The sequence below is a fragment of the Phyllobates terribilis genome, unplaced genomic scaffold (genome assembly GCF_046119375.1).
Source record: "Phyllobates terribilis strain yellow unplaced genomic scaffold, ASM4611937v1 Scaffold_2__4_contigs__length_985480577, whole genome shotgun sequence".
Taxonomy (NCBI): Eukaryota; Metazoa; Chordata; class Amphibia; order Anura; family Dendrobatidae; genus Phyllobates; species Phyllobates terribilis.
In genome coordinates, this window is record NW_027362762.1 from 861796688 (window position 1) to 861818903 (window position 22216).

At 41.7% G+C, this 22216-nt stretch overlaps 1 protein-coding gene across 5 annotated transcripts in view; it reads left to right on the forward strand.

The window, feature by feature from the left end:
* Positions 1–22216, forward strand: part of ABR (ABR activator of RhoGEF and GTPase) — a 424780-nt gene that overhangs the window by 294716 nt on the left and 107848 nt on the right. For all 5 annotated transcript variants that reach the window (XM_073667980.1, XM_073667981.1, XM_073667985.1 and 2 more), the window contains one exon: positions 18797–18849. In XM_073667980.1, coding sequence (XP_073524081.1) covers positions 18797–18849 — 53 coding nt within the window. The remainder of the gene's footprint in view (positions 1–18796; positions 18850–22216) is intronic.

The window sequence follows — 22216 nt, forward strand, 5'->3', positions numbered from 1 at the left end:
CGTTAGCAGTCGCGTGACCTGTCACATGACTAAATGACGTCATGGAAGGTCCTTTTACCCCACCGCGAGCCGCCGAAGACATCGGACGCACCGTACAGGAGACCGGGGACCATCAGAAGGTGAGTATAATGGGTTTTTTTTATTTTAATTCTTTAACTACAGGTACTATGGTACCTGGGTCTGGAGGAGAGTCTCCTCTTCTCCAGACCCGGGTACCATCCGCGCATTGAATCGTCTAATATCCGCATGTAGTCATCCGTATATTATGCCATTCAATGCAAGATGGCGGCAATTACGTCGCGTTTCCGCAAAATTAATGGACATGCTACAGATTTTTCCGCAGTGATAATCCGCAGTGGATTATCATTGGGGACCATTGCAGACCTTCTACCAAGTGTTTTTTAAGCGTTTCCGTGGTGGAATTGCTGCTGCAGAAATGCTTAAAAAATGCATAGTGGGCACACAGCCTTAGACTGACAGCCTCTCAGCTGTGTGATTTCATGCAAAGGAGGCATCAGTCAAGCAGGAGGAGTTAGTGCAGTGCGGGGAATAAAGCTGGAGTGACAGAGGCTTCAGATCTACCATAGCCCTTCAGCTTCCTTTGCATATCAGTTCAAACTCTGATTTCTCGGTATTGGAGAATCAGACTGGCGATGCAATGGTATTGCTGGACTTGTCTTTGAAGGAGCTACATGCACATATACATATCTTGGGAGGGTGAAATCCTGCTGACAGATTCCCTTTAACCTAATCTTCCTGATCAACTTTGATGATCACACTTTTTGTTAGAAGGGTCTCTTGAAAGTAATCACATCCCAGGCAGTTTCAGCTGCGCTTCTGAATGCTGAGCATAGTGTTGACCAGAGGTCCCCAACTTTCCTGATCTGCAGAGCCACATTCAGCTATGAAAGAGGGTCACAAGCCACATCCAGCTCCTGCCCCACTCACAGTAGGGACACCCAGAGCCCCCTATTACCAGTATAATCACAGCCAAAAGTTTTGCACTGAAATCACCCCAATGCAGTATGACAAGCTCAAGGTTTCCCATCTTACCCCCATCCAGATCTGCTCTTCTGTGCAGGCCTACACACAAGTCACCATCTAGAGATCTACTCTTAATAGCCATTTGCTACACCTGGTGCTAATGCACCTAGCTGGCAGACAGCTGCGAGCCGCATGTGGCTCTCGAGCTACACGTTGCGGATCCCTGGTGATGACCATTGTGTAGAGATATTATAGATTTATGGTTGGAGGACATCCCAGTACTTTTACTGGAACAAAGGATGTTCTAGATCTGTTCTCGGTTTTATCATAGTTGGCTAAATCATGACTTTATTCAAAGCCTATACATTCATTTATGATATATCAATTCTAACAATCCCAAACCTCCAGAGAAATAAACTGCATGCCCTCAAACCTGCAAACATTTTATCATCCTTGTGTGAGTGCAATGTTTTACACCTCATTCGGAAGCTTGTACAGAATCCACTACAAATATACTACATGTAGAGATGAGCAGTTTGCTTTGTGCTGCTCTGGCCCAGCGTCCGGTCTGTTCCTCAGTGGAAACCATTCCTCTCTTCTGCTCCAGGCATGTTCGCCCCGGCGTCCTTATAGCAGAGTAAGGCAGAGTTTTTCTTGTACATCTTCGATACGTATTTTTCATGGATTGAACATGTACACGTTATAATCTATGGGACTGTTCACATGTCCATGTTTTTTTTTTCTTTTAAACACATTACTACAAGTTTGTTTTTGTTCTGAATCACTGATCAAAATTACTTGCTGGTTTTCCTAAATGCCCCAGTGACTTCAGCTGCTACTTAGCTGTACAGCAGCGATTTATGCCAGGTGATGTCATTGCTTACCTAGGGATAAGAAAGTTTAGAAATACTTTTTAAAAATTGCAAAAATATGATATGTTGTATCTGCTACAGAGTACTGCACACCAGCTTCTATTCATAAGACTGCTGACCTGCAGTATCTGGCAGTGGCCACTACGCGTAAAGGAGAGCTGTGCTGTACACTTCTGTTCCATGTATACATCCAGCCACCTAATTACAGCTCACTAGAGGCTGTGGCAGGCACAGGGTCCCAAGATGTAATGGGGCCCACCACCCTCCGAAGCAGGTGGAATTGTGCATTATGAAGAACTATTGGACTACAAAGGGCCTATATATTGTTCTTGCACAGGGGCCCTCTTCTGACTATGTCCGCTCCAGAGAGGTGTTAAGTGTCTGACCGCCACTGACCTGATATTGTTAATCGGTATCATATGACCAGAGAACCCCTTTAACGGCGCAGTAATACCACTATTAGTAGTCTTGCACCGTCTATGATGGATGACTCCTAAATGACATATTTGGATATGCTATGTATCACGGCAAATATAACTCTGCATACTATTTAATCTGAGCGCAGTATCCTATAGTGCAAGAAAGCCTGATTCTAAGGATGTGTCACTTTTTAGCCTGTGTATTGTAGTTTTTATACAATCAGTGTTTTATCAGCAGGAGATTATCTCTACAAGACTAGGGCTCACATGCAGGCCAATCCAACTAATGTTTGTTACCCCGCCCCCACCACTGATTGGCAGCTTGCTGACAGTGTACACAGGAATCTGCCAATCAGTGGTGTGGGCGGGGTTACACAGCTCAGTATTCTGACCACTGCTACATGTACAACTTATAAAACTGGGATTCTATCAGAACGGCAGCAAGCAGCACAGTAATTGATGCATTGTAGGAATCAGGCTGTCTTTCCCTATATTATGCCCAGAATACATAACAAAACCTGCTGACCTATTCCTTTTAACCATATGGTGAATGCTTGGTAGAATGTGGTATGGCGGTCTTATATCTCGCACATGTCCATATATATCTGACTTTAGGATTGTTACATGATGAAGCACTTTACTAGGATGTGAATATTCATTATATTCTATCTGCTTTCATAGATATCGTGTGTTATGAATGTTCTTATTACTGCTTTGCTTTATTACTCACTTTCTGGCTCTTTGCTTCTTTGCGGAGCACATACATACAAAAGGATAATGCTGATGTTAAGGGGAAGTGGCTTGTATGGCGGAGCACAAATGCCATTGTGTCTGACTAGCAGTAAAAAAAAAAAATAAGAGTGGGATGCGTTTGCTTAATGTTGGAGTGAAAAGGTCTGAGCTGTGGTGTCGGCGCAGTGTGTTTACATGCTCCGGCTCGTAATGTCAGGCATAATAACCCACGTCTGCACCGCCAACAGCTTGGAGATTCATTCATTCATTATTCTGGGATTATAAAGGATGATGATTCATTCTTCTTAAATACTAACTTAATATCTTGTGTTTTCTGGGTAAATTGCCTCTCTGGTGTTTTGTAATTCACTCGTTTTTCATTTATTCATGCACGTGGGCCACTGTAAAGCTTTATAAACCACAGACCTGACCACACTTGCTTATAGTACCATCTACCATTGATGATGTATGAATTGAATTGTAGTGGGACTAAGATACACATGCTTTTTCATTTTCTACATTTTTTTAGTTTTTTAATTTTTATTGACCAAGGTGCCGTGCCACTGGATATATACACGGGATAGCTGTAAATCCTTCATTTCTGATGACCACTATTAGCATGCACACTCCGAGCATACTATTTCTATCAGTAAAGGGCAAAAAGCTGCCGACAGACCTTGGAAAGTGTTTTATTAGTTCTGGGAAAAAGAGTATTGAGCAAATTTGAAGTCTAACATTCTTCAGCCCACTTTTCCTTGACTTCTGCCATTGTGTGAGGTCAGGAAACCTCCTTACACATTAAATAATCACCTAATCCCACTCTTAAAGGGAATTTGTCACCAGGTTTTTGCAGAGAGCAGCATAGTGTAAAAACAGAGACCCTAACTCCAGTGATGTCACTTACTGGGCTGCTTGCTGTGGTTTTTATTAAATCACAGTTTTCTCTGCTTCAAATCTCCCAGTGCTCTAAATGCTAAACTCTGTATAACCCCGCCCACATCACCGATTGGCAGCCTTTTGTGTGCATATGCAGACAGCTGCCAATCAGTGGTGGAGGCGGGGTCATATAGAGCTCAAGAATATGGAGGACAACATGTCAGTAGGTTTATTAGTCCTCTAGTGATAAGTGATTTTATCAAAACTACAGTAAGCAGCCCAGTAAGTGACATATTTTTTTTCTTGCTTTATACATATGTGGTTCTACCATAAGGGGGGCTACATGATGACAACTAGTCTCAGACAAGTCCCGAAACCAAATTTGACCACCCTGATATTCATGTTGTGTGACACATGACCGTGTAGCCCAAGCCAAATACTCATGCAGATGACTGTATTATGGCTGTATTGTTTACAAAGCCGTATTAAGCCTTTCAGAGAGGTTCATGAGCCCTTTTATAATACCTATATGTCCCTCTGGTTTCATACAGAGATTTTCTTTAATGGATTCCTTGCAGCCACATTGTCCGTACACTAAAATATCTAAATTATATATGCAGCATCTTTAAAGGGAATCTGTGCAGTGTTTTCCTACTTAATCTGAGAGCAGCATGATGATCAGCAGTTTGCTGTAGTTTCAATACAATCAGTGTTTTATCAGGAAGAGATTATAACTGTAAGACTAGTTGTTGCACGCCAGTCATTCCAGCTAATCTGTGTAACCCCGCCCCCAGCACTGATTGGCTGCTTCCTGTGTACACTGTAAATTAGCTACCAATCAGCGGTGTGGGCGGGGTTTCACGGAACATAGCATTCTGAGCACTGCACATCTACAGCAGTTAAAAGAGGGATTCTATCAAAACTGCATCAAGCAACCACCCGGTAAGTAATACATCCCTGCAATCAGGCTCTCTGCCCCTACATCATGCGGATCTCAGATTACATAGTTGACAGATTCCCTTTAATAAATGGGTCCGATTCTGAAACTAAGCTAGAACTTAAGCAACAAATGTTCCCCTCTACTTGGTCTAAAATGACAACTGTTGCCCCCTTGTTAAGGATTGATGTGGATTTACCATGTTGGTCATTACTATTCTTTTTCTGCATGTTTTGTTCTCCTTCTTGTGCACATCCTGAGGTTCAGGTCTCATCGCCCTCAAGGTTAGTTGAGGAAGGACATAACCAGGATTTCCAGTCTTTTGCTAATGTCTCTGTCCTGTGTGTTTGTGTATGGACGTCACTTATCTCTGTTCCACAGGCATATGCCATCGACTGATATTCAGTGCAGGGATCGGCATCATTAATCCTGGGAGAGCGATGGTATCTGATAAGGACATGTATCATCGTTTGTTGACTGATGGGAAAAGCCGCCTACAGCAAAAGTTTCGTCTTGGAAGAAGCGATCCTTTGTTGCATCAGTGATTTAGACAGATTTGCTTCTTACCCTTAATTTCCCTGTAGTGACTGGAATATGGCCAGCGACAATTAAAGTTAAGCACTAATGAGATATGTGCAATCTCCGACATATTAATTGTCTGAAAGTAGGGCAATTTCTCGGGTTCCCATAGCCTAGAGCCACAATGCAATCTCAGTATATCTTTTAGCTCTCAGGTAATTTACTTAATTTATGAAAAGTCAAGAGGAATCTGATGATATTGTCAATATTCTCTTTTTATTTGCCTCATTTTAATATGGGTCAGATGGGATAACAAGGAATTACTTGACATTATTTGGAAAGCTGCTTAGGTTTCTTTGCATTATTTTATCAAGGTTTTGCTTTGTCTTTGGCAAATTTAGACAAAAGAGAAAAAGGAAATGGAGTTAGGCTACGTGCACATGGGGCGAAATTTCCACAGCAAATTCTTTTATAGATTCAACCGCTAAGGTACAAATTCTGCATTTATAACATGGGAATTTTGCAGCAGATTTCACCCATTTCCAATGAAGTAGAGGAAATCCATCGTGCAAGGCCAAAAATAATTACCGTGACACAATTTGCACCGCAAGTCGAATCGCGCAGAAAATTTGTACTTTAGATTTTTAAAATATCATCTGTTTATCTTAGAGAAAGACACAAATGAATTTTCTATACATAGATTATGCGCAACAGATACTTAACAGGTCCTAGGCCCCCTCCTCTTCTCCTTATACACAGCCCCTATTGGACAAACAATCAGTAGATTTGGTTTTCAGTACCATCTCTATGCTGATGACACCTAATTATACACATCGTCTCCTGACCTCACCCCTGAATTATTACAAAACACCAGTGGTTGTCTTTCCGCCGTCTCTAACATTTTGTCTTCCCTCTATCTGAAACTGAACCCGTCAAAAACTGAACTTCTTGTGTTTCCTCCCTCCACTAATCTACCTATGCCCAATATTGCCATCTCCGTGTGCGGCTCCACCATTACTCCCCAGCAACAAGCCCGCTGTCTCGGGGTCATACTTGATTCAGATCTTTCCTTCTCTCCCCAGATCCAATCACTCGCCTGCTTATGTCATCTTCACCTCAAAAACATTTCTAGAATTTGACCTTTTCTTACCTTTGATTCTGCAAAAACTCTTAGGCTGTGTGCCCACGTAGCATTTTTCAAGCGTTTTTGATGCGGAATTTCCGCAGCGTAAACGCTTGAAAAACGCTTGGTAACACGCACCCCATGGTCCCCAATGGGATTCCGCAAGTTCTATGCACATGCTGCGGATTTTTCCGCAGCGTTTATGCTGCGTTCAAAAATCCGCAGCATGTCATTTAATTTTGCGTTTCCGCAAGCAGAATTGCCTTTGTTCAATGCATAAAAAACGCAAGGCAATTCCGCATGTGGAAAACGCGTGATAAACGCGCGAAAAAAGCGCGATAAACGCGTGCGGAATTCCGCATGCGTTTTTCCGGGAGAGGACTTGCATTTATGCAGCAGAAATTTTCTGCTTCATAAATGCAACGTGGGCACATAGCCTAAGGCTGTGTGCCCACGATGCGTTTTTTAAGCGTTTCAGCAGCTGCAAAAACGCTGCAGAAACGCTTAAAAAACGCATGGTAGAAGACCTGCCATGTTCCCCAATGATGATCCGCATGTGCTGTGCACATGCTGCGGAAATTTCCACTGCGGATTATCATTGCAGAAAAAAACGCAGCATTACCAATTATTTTGCGGAAGTGCTGCGTTTTCGCCGCCATTGACTTGCATTAGACCGCATGGATTGCTCATCACTGTATATGTAGATGCTCATTCCATGCGTTCTAATGTGCGGATGGTACCCAGGTCTAGAGAAGAGGAGAGTCTCATCCACACCCAGGTACCATAGAAACTGTAAAAAAAAAAAAATAATAATAATATAAAATAAATATATACTTACCTTCTGGTGGCCCCCGATGCGCTCCTCCTCGCATGCTGGCAGTTCGTGATGGACTGAAGGACCTGCGCTGACGTCATAGTCATATGATTGGTCACGCGATGCTGACGTCGGCAGGTCCTTCAGTGTACCGCTGCCGGCAAGGGACAACGGAGCGAAACAAGACACCGGGGGCCATCAGAGGGTAAGTATAGATTTATTTTTTTATTTTTTGACATTTTCGGGTCACACTATATAAATCCATGCTGTTTGCATGGATTTATATAGTGTGACCAAGTTGACATGCACTTTCCAAGTGATGCTAAAATCGCTTGGAAAGCGCTTGTCAACCCGCATGCGGAAATGCAAGTGAAGAACGCTGTACATCCGCATGTCCCTGGCAGGAAAACGCATGTACAATTCGCATGCGTTTTTTTCTGCCAGGGAGATGCACAAACGCTCAGGAAAAAATCCTGAGCATTTCTGCATCATGGGCACATAGCCTTACTGTCGCTCTGATTCATTCTCGTCTGGACTACTGCAACTCTCTACTAATCGGTCTCTCTCTTACTAAACTCTCCCCTTGAATCTGTCTTGAATGCGGAAGCCAGGATCATATTCCTCGCCAACCCCTACACTGATTCCTCCACCCTGTGCCAGTCGTTGCACTGGTTACCCATCCGCTATAGAGTTCAATATAAATTCATCACCCTTACCCACAAAGCGCTGCATGCTTCAGCACCGCCCTACATCTCGTCTCAGTCTACAAACCTACCCGTGCCCTCCGTTCTGCTAATCTGCTAATGACCTAAGATTAACATCCTCAATAATCCGAACCTCCCACTCCCGTCTCCAAAACTTCTCACCTGCTGCACCAATTCTTTGGAACGCACTACCCAGGACTCTTCGTTTAGTCCCCAATACCCACAGTTTTAAGTGTGCCCTAAAAACGGATTTCTTTAGACTGGCCTATCGCCTCACCTCACTTATCTAACTATTCCTTTTTTTATTTCCATACAACACTTCCTTCCAAATCAGGACCCTCGTATCATCTGTTCATACACCCCTGTGTACTTAATAGACTTCTGTTTCTGTACTTGTTCACATACTGGTTGGTGACTTTTTCTTTGAGCATTATGTGAATACCTTATTTATTACATTGATGGTTGACCGTACAATACAAGCAATTGTTACCATCCACCTTTCGGGTCTCCCCCATTTCCTCATAGATTGTAAGCTTGCGAGCAGGGCCCTCTCTCCTCCTGGTATCTGTTGATTTATGTGATTATTGTTATTCTGTAATGTCTTTTATTGTCTGTACAAGTCCCCTCTAAAATGTAAAGTGCTGCGGAATATGTTGGCGCTATGGAAATAAAAAAAATATTATTATGTTCATTTACCCTCTCCTCACACAAGATTTATCTGCTGCACCAAAGGATGAAAAGCACAGTGACAATCCCCAGCTGAAGTCAATTTACGCAGCATGTGGATGGCATTTCCATGGAAAATCCGCTGTGTATCTGGCCCATGTGAATATTCCCTAAATTGTCCACTTACATCAAAAAGTCCCACCTTGCCCAGTTAGACAAGTCTGTAGTGAGACCTCAAATGAATCAAGAAAGTGAGACAGGTGATCCGAGATGAAGTGTTTCATCTCATTGGCTTTCAATTTCCATGTAACAATAAGTGAAACTTTGTAATAAATTTGCATTACACACACAATCTGCAGCGTTCGCTCATTAGCGGTGTAGCGGAGGATCAGCCCGTACATGACTGTTTATTGCATTGGCCAAAGTTCCGTTCTGTAGCCATGTGGCACAGTGCTATTCTCTACCAAGAAACGACCAAAGAAATAATAAAAGGTAAAGAATTTTTTTCATGACAAATACTTTCTATTATGATAGCAACTTATGGCAAAATAAAAAATTACCCCTGGACAGCCCCTTTAACTGACAATATTTGGCAATATTTATTGCAGTAGTGCAAATGCATACTGCTGAATCTGGGCTGGAAATCTCTGGTGACTTATTGCCACTTCTGTATAATGACTCTGTTCAGCCCTAATGTAGGAAGGTGCCATAATAAGCATTGCACTGGGCGCCATGCAGTGCTTCACCTCCCACTTGCGTCATGTCAGAAGACATGATCACCCAGTGGTCACTTCTCTCGTCATAAGCAAATTTGCAGGGGTATTAGGAGCTGAACGCCTTCCCCTGTTCCCAAGGAATTACCTAATAGCAGGGAGGGGGGGACAACACCTGCTGAACAGGAGTTTTCTGAACCATTCAATCCCTTTTAATAAGCAATAAAAATTGTTAAAACATTTCAGCACAAGTACATAGCGCTTAAGTGGATCTTTCACATTTCAATGGGACCTATTATTTCTCCTAGCAGGTGACCACTCGGAGGTCAGATATTCATCTTCTCAAGTGTCCAAGTGACTGCAGATGTCACAACGACGTATAAAGAGCGTCTGGATGAGCCATTGTCAGCACTTTTACAGTACATTAATACGCTTTATAGACCCTCTGAGACATAAGCTATGTTATACCACAACCCTGATGATACCTTTTGGCACTCGAACAGTCACAATATATATTGTGACGGTTTGATGCCATTTTTTGGACGGTTGCAAATCCATCTTTTTCGACATATTTGATGTCCCTGTGACGCAGGCACAATTGCTTTCCTCCCATTCTTCATTTTTCACCGTTGGTTGTGCTGCTATCCATCTGATTATTGATGATATCTTAGTACATTTTTATAGAAAACAAAATTAATTTAGGTTTTTACTTTTTAGGTTTTGGAACATCCAAGTTTGTCAACTTTCCATATTTCTTACAATGTAGATTTTGATTTTCTTTTTTTGTGTTTGCGGTCGAAGTATCCTCGTTGATTGTCTTATAAAATCCCCAGACTGGCACTGGGTTAGTACTTTAATGTTTGAACTGGTGCAGAATTTTATTCTGAAAGTCAAGTGCCTACTGCTGTTTAGAAGTGAGGAGCGGGACGCCATCATTGCATTCATGACTGTGATGAGTGACTTCTCTTCTACCCAGTGCTTTTTATGCTCCACTTCTATTTCTGCTTTTTGGAATAATGGGTTTAACTGTCTCAAAAGAGATAATAAGACAAGCCGCTAGAAACTTGGAATATGGCTCCCTGCAATGACAAGTGTATTGCTGAGTGCCATTGTGCGAGTCTTGTGCAATCACATTCACCTTTGTGTACTAGAAGAACGGGCAGGTGACAAAGCAAAAACGGGACTGAAAGCATAGATGAGAAAGAGTCTAGAACAAAGATTACAGCGCAGTGTAATACTGAAATGATAGCTCTGCTCGGAGGCGGCTGACTCAGGAGCTTTTATGTTAGATTTGCTTTTTCATAATCACATATTACTGTAAGGCTGCCTTCACACACATTTTTATAAAAAAAAAAATGCATTTCTACTTATTTTTTTGGGGGGGTAGAGACTGTTGGTTGGTATTTTTTCTGCTTCTCTTGTTTTTGTAAGTTTTATATATCTATCTATCTATATATATATATTTTCACACAAACCTATCTGCAAGACTCTGACAACTCATTTTATATAATATATATATGTCTGGGTCTTCAGTGTGTGGTCGTGAGGTCTGGGGCACACCAGTGTACTGGTTGCAGGTCCTGTAGCGGCCGGATGCTAAAAACAAGCAGTTCATCAATGTCTAAATCTTGGACAATCTCTTTAATTCTTTTACTTTTTTATTGTATTTTGTAAAGATGTGTTGTGATTACAGGTAATGAGGTTAAGTGGTCTTGTTAATAAAGTTCCCTGTAGAATCACATGAGTTATAATGTCAAAAAACACAAAAAAGAATGAAGCCATACTTTTAGGGTATTTGCTTGCAGAAATTTCTGCGGCATTTCTGCAAGGTTCTGCACCTGTTGGCAGCAAAAATTCCACAGCGTTTTTGATGCATTTTCATGCGTTTTTTTCCAATGCATTGTATAGGAGAAAAACAGGCAAAAACGCACAAAGAATGGACATGCTGCAAAAAAATGAAGGAATTAGAATTAATTTTGTTGGAAAATAATTATGACATGGTGGGGATATCTGAGACATGGCTGGATGAGAGCCATGACTGGGCAGTTCATTTCTAGGGCTATAGTCTGTTCTGAAATGACCGTACAAACAAGCGAGAGGGGGGGGGGGGGGTGTTTATATGTAAAATCATCCTTAAAACCCATCTTGCGTGAGAATATATGTGAATCTAATGAAAATGTCGAGTCCCTGTGGGTGGAGATATGGGGAGGGGGAAAAAATAATAAATTACTGATAAGGGTTTGTTATAAGTCTCCAAAAATAATGGAAGCAGCGGAGAATATCCTCGTAAAGCAAATAGATGAAGCAGCGACTCAAGGAGAAGTCATTATTATGGGGGACTTCAACTACCCTGAAATACATTGGGGAACAGAAACCTGTAGTTCCAGCAAAGGTAATAGGTTTTTGACAACTTTGAGAGACAATTACCTTTCACAACTGGTTCAGGACCCAACAAGAAGGGGGGCACTGCTAGACCTCATATTAACCAACAGGCCAGACCGCATATCAAATATACGAGTTTGGGGTCACTTGGGTAATAGTGATCACAAAATAATAAGTTTTCATGTAACCTTTAATAAGATATGTAGTAGAGGGGTTACAAGGACACTAAACTTCAGGAAGGCAAATTTCCAACGGTTAAGAGATGATCTTAGTGCAATAAACTGGGACGATATCCTGAGACATAAAGCTACACAAAGCAAATGGGAGACATTTATTAGCATCCTGAATAGGACCTGTGCACAATATATACCCTATGGGAATAAACATGCTAGAAATAGGAGGAAACCACTATGGCTAAATAGAGCTGTAAGGGGCGCAATAAGTGACAAAAAGAAAGCATTTAGAGAACTAAAGCAAGTAGGTAGTGATGAGGCATTAAATAAATATAGAAAATTAAATAAATTCTGTAAAAACCAAATCAAGGCAGCAAAGATTGAGACAGAGAGAATCATTGCCAGAGAAAGTAAAAATAATCCCAAAATATTCTTTAACTACATAAATAGTAAAAAAAATTAAACAAATGGTAGTGTTGGCCCCCTTAAAAATAGTCTGGGTGAAATGGTGGATGAGGAAAAAGCCAATATGCTAAATGATTTTTTTTTCAACCGTATTTACACAAGAAAATCGCATGACAGAAATCATGATTAGTGATAACAAAAATTCTCCATTAAATGTCACTTGCTTAACCCCAGCAGGAAGTACGGCGGCGTCTAAAAATCACTAAAGTTGACAAATCCCCGGGCCCGGATGGGATACACCCGCGAGTACTGCAGGAATTAAGTAACGTCATAGATAGACCATTATTTTTAATCTTTAAAGATTCCATAGTAACAGGGTCTGTACCACAGGACTGGCGTATAGCAAATGTGGTGCCAATATTCAAAAAGGGGACAAAAACCGAACTTGGAAATTATAGGCCAGTAAGCTTAACCTCTACTGTGGGTAAAATCCTGGAGGGTTTCCTAAGAGATGCTATACTAGAGTATCTGAAGAAGAATAACCTCATGACCCAATATCAACATGGGTTTATGAGGGACCTTTCCTGTCAAACTAATTTGATAAGTTTTTATGAGGAGGCAAGTTCTGGACTCGACCAAGGAAATGCAGTGGATGTTGTGTATATGGACTTTTAAAAAGCTTTTGATACGGTTCCACACAAAAGGTTGATAATTAAAATGAGAACAATGGGGATAGGGGAAAATATATGTATGTGGGTTAAGAATTGGCTCAGTGATAGGAAACAAAGGGTGGTTATTAATGGAAAACACTCAGACTGGGTCGCAGTTAACAGTGGGGTACCACAGGGGTCAGTATTGGGCCCCCTTCTTTTTAACATATTTGTTAATGACCTTGTAGGGGGGTATACAGAGTAATATTTCAATATTTGCAGATGACACTAAACTCTGCAGGGTAATCAATACAGAGGAGGACAATTTTATATTACAGGAGGATCTATGTAAACTAGAAGCTTGAGCTGATAAATGGCAAATGAGCTTTAATGGGGATAAATGTAAGGTAATGCACTTGGGTAGAGGAAATAAAATGTATAATTATATGCTTAATTGTAAAACACTGGGCAAAACTGTCACTGAAAAAGACCTGGGTCTATTTGTGGACGACAAGCTTACGTTTGATGGCCAGTGTCAGGCAGCTGCTGCAAAGGCAAATAAAATAATGGGATGCATTAATAGAGGCATAGATGCTCATGAGGAGAACATAATTTTACCTCTATACAAGTCATTAGTGCGGCCACACTTAGAATACTGTGTACAGTTCTGGTCTCCGGTGTATAAGATAGACATAGCTGAACTAGAGCGGGTGCAGAGAAGAGCGACCAAGGTTATTAGTGGACTGGGGGGTCTGCAATACCAAGACAGGTTATTACACTTGGGGTTATTTAGTTTGGAAAAACAAAGGCTTAGGGGTGATCTTATTGCTATGTACAAGTATATGAGGGGACAGTACAAAGACCTTTCTACTGATCTTTTTACTCTGAGGCCTGAGACGGGGGCAAGGGGGCATCTTCTGCGTCTGGAGGAAAGAAGGTTTAATCATAATCACAGACGGGGATTCTTTACTGTAAGAGCAGTGAGACTATGGAGCTCTCTGCCGCATGATGTTGTAATGAGTGATTCACTACTAAAATTTAAGAAGGGCCTGGATGCCTTTCTTGAAAAGTATAATATTACAGGTTATATATACTAGATTCCTTGATAGGGCGTTGATCCAGGGAACTAGTCTGATTGTCGGATGGAGTCAGGAAGGAATCTTTTTCCCCAATGTGGAGCTTAGTGTTTGCCACATGGGTTTTTTTCACCTTCCTCTGGATCAACATGTTAGGCTATGGGTTGAACTAGATGGACTTAGTCTTCCTTCAACCATAAAAGCTATGTTAAACTATGTTATGTATTTAAACGCATATGAAATCCAGTCAGGAAAATTCCTGATCATGTGCAAATCTTGCAAACTCTCATAGAAAATGCTGGGATAAGGTTTGCCATGCGTTTTTTAGGCCAATTCCACATCAAAAACGCACCATGTGCACATACCTTTACGGCAGCGCTGGAACATTTGTGAACCCTTCAGAATTTTCCAGATTTCTAAATAAATTTGACCTAAAACTGTATCAGATTAGCACACAAGTCCTAAAAGATAAGAAAAGCTAAATCAAACAAATGGGTCAAAAATATTACTTTGTCATATATATATATATATATATTTTTTTTAAGAATGTTGTCATGAACACTACAACCGCTGCCACAAATTTGCCACGAACACCACTTGCTCGCGACATATGTGCCGTGGGGGATTCTGCTTCCACACTCACTCGTCCAGTTACCTATCGCAGTGGGCTGACTCAGCTGAGCGCACCCTACTGCTAGTTCTCACATCCACACCACTGTTTTCGCGGCCACCACTTGCCGTTTTGATAGGCCAGTGACACGTCTGCCCTGGGTCACACACTAGCTCACGCCTCCCAGTGTACTCCTCTTACACTATGGCATACGCAGGATAACACAACCAAGCTATTATCGCCTTCTTCAGGGTTTGCAGGAACGTTTAGAGAAGCAAGAAACAAACTTATTACATATTAGATTTAATATACAAAAAAAAAGTACAGTGCTTAAAAAGGTTTCACAAGATGAAATAAAAAAGACATACATACAGGGTAAAACGGCCTAAAATAAAAGGGCTAAAATACAGATACTTCTTATGAATTAGATCCATGAGCGCTTCTGGCGGAGGAGAATGCCGTGGGAAATGGGGACAGATCTGCAATGCTTGTTGCTTCTCCTGGGGTCTGACACTGATATTTAGTAGATGAGATGTAATAAAGGGTCTACCAGACCCCTCTCTCATCCCTCTGCTGAGGTAAGATAGGGACAGTTGATTAGATTTGATTCTAATCTATTTTTAGGCCAAATTTATTCTGTCAGTCAAATTTTCCCCTCCGAGAGAAACAATATGGTCATCATCTTACCGAACAACCTTCAAGCATTCTATACATGCCAACATGATATATCCATAATTCAGGGACATATTGCACTCCTGTGGATTGCCAGCTACTAAAACTTTTGAAATTTTACCCAAAGATGTAAATATGCTCCCTGATCATGGATATATACACTGCTCAAAAAAATAAAGGGAACACTTAAACAGAATATAACTCCAAGTGAATCAAACTTCTGTGAAATCAAACTGTCCACTTAGGAAGCAACACTGATTGACAATCAATTTCACATGCTGCTGTGCAAATGGAATAGACAATAGATGGAAATTATTGGCAATTATCAAGACTCCTCAATAAAGGAGTGGTTCTGCAGGTGGGGACCACAGACCACATCTCAGTACCAATGCTTTCTGGCTGATGTTTTGGTCACTTTTGAATGTTGGTTGTGCTTTCACACTCGTGGTAGCATGAGACGGACTCTACAACCCACAGAGGTTGCTCAGGTAGTGAAGCTCATCCAGGATGGCACATCAATGCGAGCTGTGGCAAGAAGGTTTGCTTTGTCTGTCAGCGTAGTGTCCAGAGGCTGGAGGCGCTACCAGGAGACAGGCCACTACACTAGGAGACGTGGAGGGGGCCGTAGGAGGGCAACAACCCAGCAGCAGGACCTCTACCTCCGCCTTTGTGCAAGGAGGAACAGGAGGAGCACTGCCAGAGCCCTGCTAAATGACCTCCAGCAGGCCACAAATGTGCATGTGTCTGCACAAATGGCTAGAAACCGACTCCATGAGGGCGGTATGAGGGCCCGACGTCCACAGATGGGGGTTGTGCTCACAGCCCAACACCGTGCAGGACGCTTGGCATTTGCCACAGAACACCAGGATTGGCAAAGTCGCCACTGGCGCACTGTGCTCTTCACAGATGAAAGCAGGTTCACACTGAGCATACATGACAGAGTCTGGAGACGCCGTGGAGAGTGATCTGCTGCCTGCAAGATCCTTCAGCATGACTGGTTTGGCAGTGGGTCAGTAATGGTGTGGGGTGGCATTTCTTTGGAGGGCCGCACTGCCCTCCATGGGCTCGCCAGAGGTAGCCTGACTGCCATTAGGCACCGAGATGAGATCCTCAGACCCCTTGTGAGACCATATGCTGGTGCGGTTGGCCCTGGGTTCCTCCTAATGCAGGACAATGCCAGACCTCATGTGGCTGGAGTGTGTCCGGAGTTCCTGCAAGATGAAGGCATTGAAGCTATGGACTGGCCCGCCCGTTGCCCAGACCTGAATACGATTGAGCACATCTGGGACATCATGTCTCGCTCCATCCACCAACGTCACGTTGCACCACAGACTGTCCAGGAGTTGGCGGATGCTTTAGTCCAGGTCTGGGAGGAGATCCCACAGGAGATCATCCGCAACCTCATCAGGAGCATGCCCAGGCGTTGTAGGGAGGTCATACAGGCACGTGGAGGCCACACACAATACTGAGCCTCATTTTGACTTGTTTTAAGGACATTACATCAAAGTTGGATCAGCCTGTAGAGTGTTTTTCTACTTTAATTTTGGGGGTGACTCCAAATCCAGTCCTCCATTGGTTAATAAATGTGATTTCCATTGATGATTTTTGTGTGATTTTGGTGTCAGCACATTCAACTTTGTACAGAACAAAGTATTCAATGAGAATATTTCATTCATTCAGATCTAGGATGTGTTATTTGAGTGTTCCCTTTATTTTTTTTGAGCAGTGTACATGAATTGTGTGAAACAATATTTTCCATGCCATATCTATAAAATTCTATTTCTATTGCCATATGAGGTCTCTGATAAGGAGCTGTATTTTTGCCTTAGGGGCAGCTATCTTCACCTTGCCTTGATTAGCACTTCTTTGGTAATCAGGCTGTATACAGTTTGCCTTTCCAATAACTGTCAGCTACTTGTTAATTACTCTTTGTACACACACTGTCTGCTGTCTATCAGATAATCTGCGTCAATAACCTGTTCACAGCGGGGATGCAGGCAGTGATCCATTGCCCCCAGCCTTTGATCTGTATAACTCAATGCTCCATTTATTACAAATATTATTCAATATCACATGTCTTGAGTGGCAAAAGTATGTGAACCTTTGCTTTCAGTGTTTGGGTGTGACCTCTTTGTGAAGCAATAACTGCATCTAAACGTTTCCAGTAATTGATGATTAGCCCTGCACACCGGCTTGAAGGAATTTCAGCCCATTCCTCCCTACAAAACAGCTCAAACTGTGTTATGTTGAGTTTTTTACTCGCCTTAGGTCCTTACACAACATTTTCGATAGAATAAAGGTCAGATCCAAAACATTAACTTCTTATTCTTTTTTTAATTATTCTGTTGTAAAATGACCTGTACTGTGTGACTGTCTTGCTCTGACCCACGTTCTCTTGAGACTCCGCTCATAGACAGATTTCATGACATTTTCCTTTAGAATTTGCTGATAAAATTTAGAATTAATTTTTGTCCATCAATAATGGCAAGCCATCCTGGCCCAGATGCAGTAAAGCAGGCCCAAACCATAAAACCACCACATTTCATAGGTCGTATGAGGTTTTTATACTGTAATGCAACCGTCTTCTTTCTCAAAACATAGCACTTCTCATTTAAACCAAAAAGCTCTGATTTAGTCTCATTGATCACAAAACATTGTTCCAGTAGCCTTCTGGCTTCTCTGCGTGACCTTTAGCAAACTGCACATGAGAAACAATGTTCTTGTTGGGGAAAAAAGCATCTTTCCCTTTGCAATTCTACCATGCACGTAATTGTTGTTCAGTGTCAATCTGATGGTGGACTCATGAATATTAACCTTAGCTAATGTGAATAAGGCCTTTAGTTGCTTTGAGGTTACCTTGAGTTCCTTTGTGACCTGGCAGACTTGTTCTTGGATCGTGCTGACGAAGGCTAGCCCAGAAATTGGGCCTGGCGCCATTCTTGCAGGAGGAGATGAATGCAGGTGCTTGCACTGTTACAGTCTTCTTACCTAGCTGGGTTTGATGGGCGATGTTGTTTACTGATTGATTTTGATTGTTATACTCTTAGGGTTTTATTATGGTGTGCTCTACTTGCACTTGAGCATTTGGCACACTGCACTTTATACTTTCCTGCTGACTACAACTACCATAGAGTATTTTATTATATTACTTGAATAGCACTCTTCACAATGCCTATTCTATTGAGTTTGTTTTAAGTATTTGATGTGACTTTTTATTATTGCTAAATAAAATGTACTACTTTGTCTACCTATGACTATATATCTGTTTGTGAATAGGTCTTGTTAGGCTATGGGCCAGCATATTGCCATGAGGGTTATGAGAACGGACTATAAAAAATTACAAACATTTTACTACCATGTTTCATTCCCACGTTCCTCCTTACATGTACAGTCCAGCCCGTATTCCTCTTGATTTCCTGTGTATTAGCATATCTTCTCCTTTAATACCCTTTCCTTTTTTTCCTTCTAGCTCTGCTCTACAAGCCTATTGATCGTGTGACGCGGAGTACCTTAGTCCTTCATGTGAGTAATAATGTGTTGTCTAATCCAACCTAGCTCAAGATTTCACTAAAAAAACGTTTTTTCAGTTTTCATCGTAGCGAGTTACCAAACAAAGTATATCTGTTAATAAGGCACAATATATTAGAGGATGGTTAACCCTTTTCTGCCCAGTGACCAAAACCTCTGTTTGCGGCTGTCATCTTTGCAGGACTGTGATGCACAGCGATGCTCATACCGTTCACTGTGAGCTGCAAATAAACTTAATTTCAGCATTGTCCAAGGGCGAGACAGCCCTCCTTGTAATCATCTGTTCATATAATGGTGACATGAATAGATTATTGTCCTTCAGGGGTTAATCCCTTTAATACTTTTTTTTTTTTTTTTTTTAAAGGAAATGTATGTATTTTTGGTGTGGCCATATCACCTGAACTGCTAGTTTACTGCAACAATCGTGTAAACGTTCATAGATTTCTATGGAAGAGTTTTTTAAAAATTTGTGCAGGAAGGAGGAAGTTGTGAGCTGTGACCATCACCTATTATGAATGGTGGATCCTGTGTTACATAGATAATTTTTTTATTGTATTTCTGCCTGCGATAATAATGAAATGACTGCAGAGAAGTGATCTGTACAGATCAGGGAGTGTCAGTCAATTTTTGGCTCAGTGGTAGGAGTGAAAACTGCAAGATTTCAGCATATTTTTGAGCGTTTACAATTTTATAGCCATCCCTTTCCAGGGTATACATTGAATATGTATAAATCTAGCCTCAAAACTATCCCGCTCAGTATAAGGACAAATATTAACCCATTTTATCCCTTTATTCACAGCCCAGTCATCTGTTTCTGCTATTAAAATTCCCTAGAAGAAAAGCTTCTAATAAATGACCCCTTTTATACAAAAAGTCATGTACATGAAGTCAAATGGAGAAAGTTTAGATCCCATCTCTGAATATTGTACTAGAGCCGCGTCTTTTTCCTCTGTCAGGATATGGAGGATTTACTTAGTCTTTGTTTTAGGTCAGGGGATGAATATAAATTGGTAGCCGTGACTCATGAATCACATGGACTACCGCAGTGATGTTAGAGTGCGGGCTGCAGAGCTGTACTCGTACTACAAAGGGAGATGGATCGTGGCGTGTGTTAGGGGATGAATTCATTATCTGCAATATCATAGGACGTTGTGATGAGCTTTGTTCTGTAGCTGTATGCGGAAAAGTCCTACTCAATGGACATCAGTACTGAGTGCAGGGGGCTATATGGTGGTCCATGGAGTGCATTGGGAATAAATGCTTTTAGGAGAAGATACGTCCATAATACGGCTTGTGATTTGTATGAAATCAAAGGCATAGAGCGTTATAATAAGATCCTATCCACTTCCATGAGCGCTGCTCCGGCTTCATACAGCAGCCAAGAATGTGTGAGAGAACATCTAGATTGTTCGTCTAGTGGCCTATTCACATAACCTTATTTAGTCATCCATATTCTGACCACAGGTCTCAGCCTGACTCCTTTCTGTAGATAAAGTAATGTACACGTCACTTCGAGGACAAGCTGTTGGGCAGGTGCCAGTTCTTCTCTGCTTCTCAGGAAAGCTGAGGATGCCACCGACCGTGCCTGAAAAGCCGAGAAGCCGAGATTCATGGCATAGCCTGCTCACCAGTAGAGATCCCTTATTTCTATGCCTATCTAACAATCGTGGACACTTTGTAAGATCAGGAGAATCAACAGTAGGGGGCACTATTATGATATAGTAACGAGTATTTCTCAGCTTAGAAACATTTTTTTTATTAGGGTACTGTTGATAAAATGTTCAGTACTGACCAAAAGTTTGGACACACCTTCTCATTTAAAGATTTTTCTGTTTTTTGATGAGAGTGAAAATTATACATTCACTCTGAAGGCATCAAAACTATGAATTAACACATGTGGAATTATATACTTAACAAAAAAGTGTGAAACAACTGAAAATATGTCTTATATTCTAGGTTCTTCAAAGTAGCCACCTTTTGCTTTGATGACTGCTTTGCACACTCTTGGCATTCTCTTGATGAGCTTCAAGAGGTAGTCATTGGAAATGGTCTTCCAACAATCTTGAAGGAGTTCCCAGAGATGCTTAGCACTTGTTGGCCCTTTTGCCTTCACTCTGCGGTCCAGCTCACCCCAAACCATCTCGATTGGGTTCAGGTCTGGTGACTGTGGAGGCCAGGTCATCTGGCGTAGCACCCCATCACTCTCCTTCTTGGTCAAATAGCCCTTACACAGCCTGGAGGTGTGTTTGGGGTCATTGTCCTGTTGAAAAATAAATGATGGTCCAACTAAACGCAAACCAGATGGAATAGCATGCCACTGCAAGATGCTGTGGTAGCCATGCTGGTTCAGTATGCCTTCAATTTTGAATAAATCCCCAACAGTGTCAGCAGCAAAGCACCCCCAATCATCAGACCAAAGCACAGATTTCCACTGGTCTAATGTCCATTCCTTGTGTTCTTTAGCCCAAACAAGTCTCTTCTGCGAGTTGCCTGTCCTTAGCAGTGGTTTCCTAGCAGCTATTTTACCATGAAGGCCTGCTGCACAAAATCTCCTCTTAACAGTTGTTGAAGAGATGTGTCTGCTGCTAGAACTCTGTGTGGCATTGACCTGGTCTCTAATCTGAGCTGCTGTTAACCTGCGATTTCTGAGGCTGGTGACTCTGATAAACTTATGCTCAGAAGCAGAGGTGACTCTTGGTCTTCCTTTCCTGGGGCGGTCCTCATGTGAGCCAGTTTCTTTGTAGCGCTTGATGGTTTTTGCAACTGCACTTGGGGACACTTTCAAAGTTTGCCCAATTTTTCGCACTGACTGACCTTCATTTCTTAAAGTAATGATGGCCACTGGTTTTTCTTTACTTAGCTGCTTTTTTCTTGCCATAATACAAATTCTAACAGTCTATTCAGTAGGACTATCAGCTGTGTATCCACCTGACTTCTGCACAACACAACTGATGGTCCCAACCCCATTTATAAGGCAAGAAATCCCATTTATTAAACCTGACAGGGCACACCTGTGAAGTGAAAACCATTTCCGGTGACTACCTCTTGAAGCTCATCAAGAGAATGCCAAGAGTGTGCAAAGCAGTCATCAAAGCAAAAGGTGGCTACTTTGAAGAACCTAGAATATAAGACATATTTTCAGTTGTTTCACACTTTTTTGTTAAGTATATAATTCCACATGTGTTAATTCATAGTTTTGATGCCTTCAGTGTGAATGTACAATTTCAGTCAAGAAAATATAGAAAGATCTTTAAATGAGAAGGTGTGTCCAAACTTTTGGTCTGTACTGTACATACATACATGCACACATAGCCTGCATGTATGATCCATGTATGTAATAGGGGATCGGAAATGTCCCCAT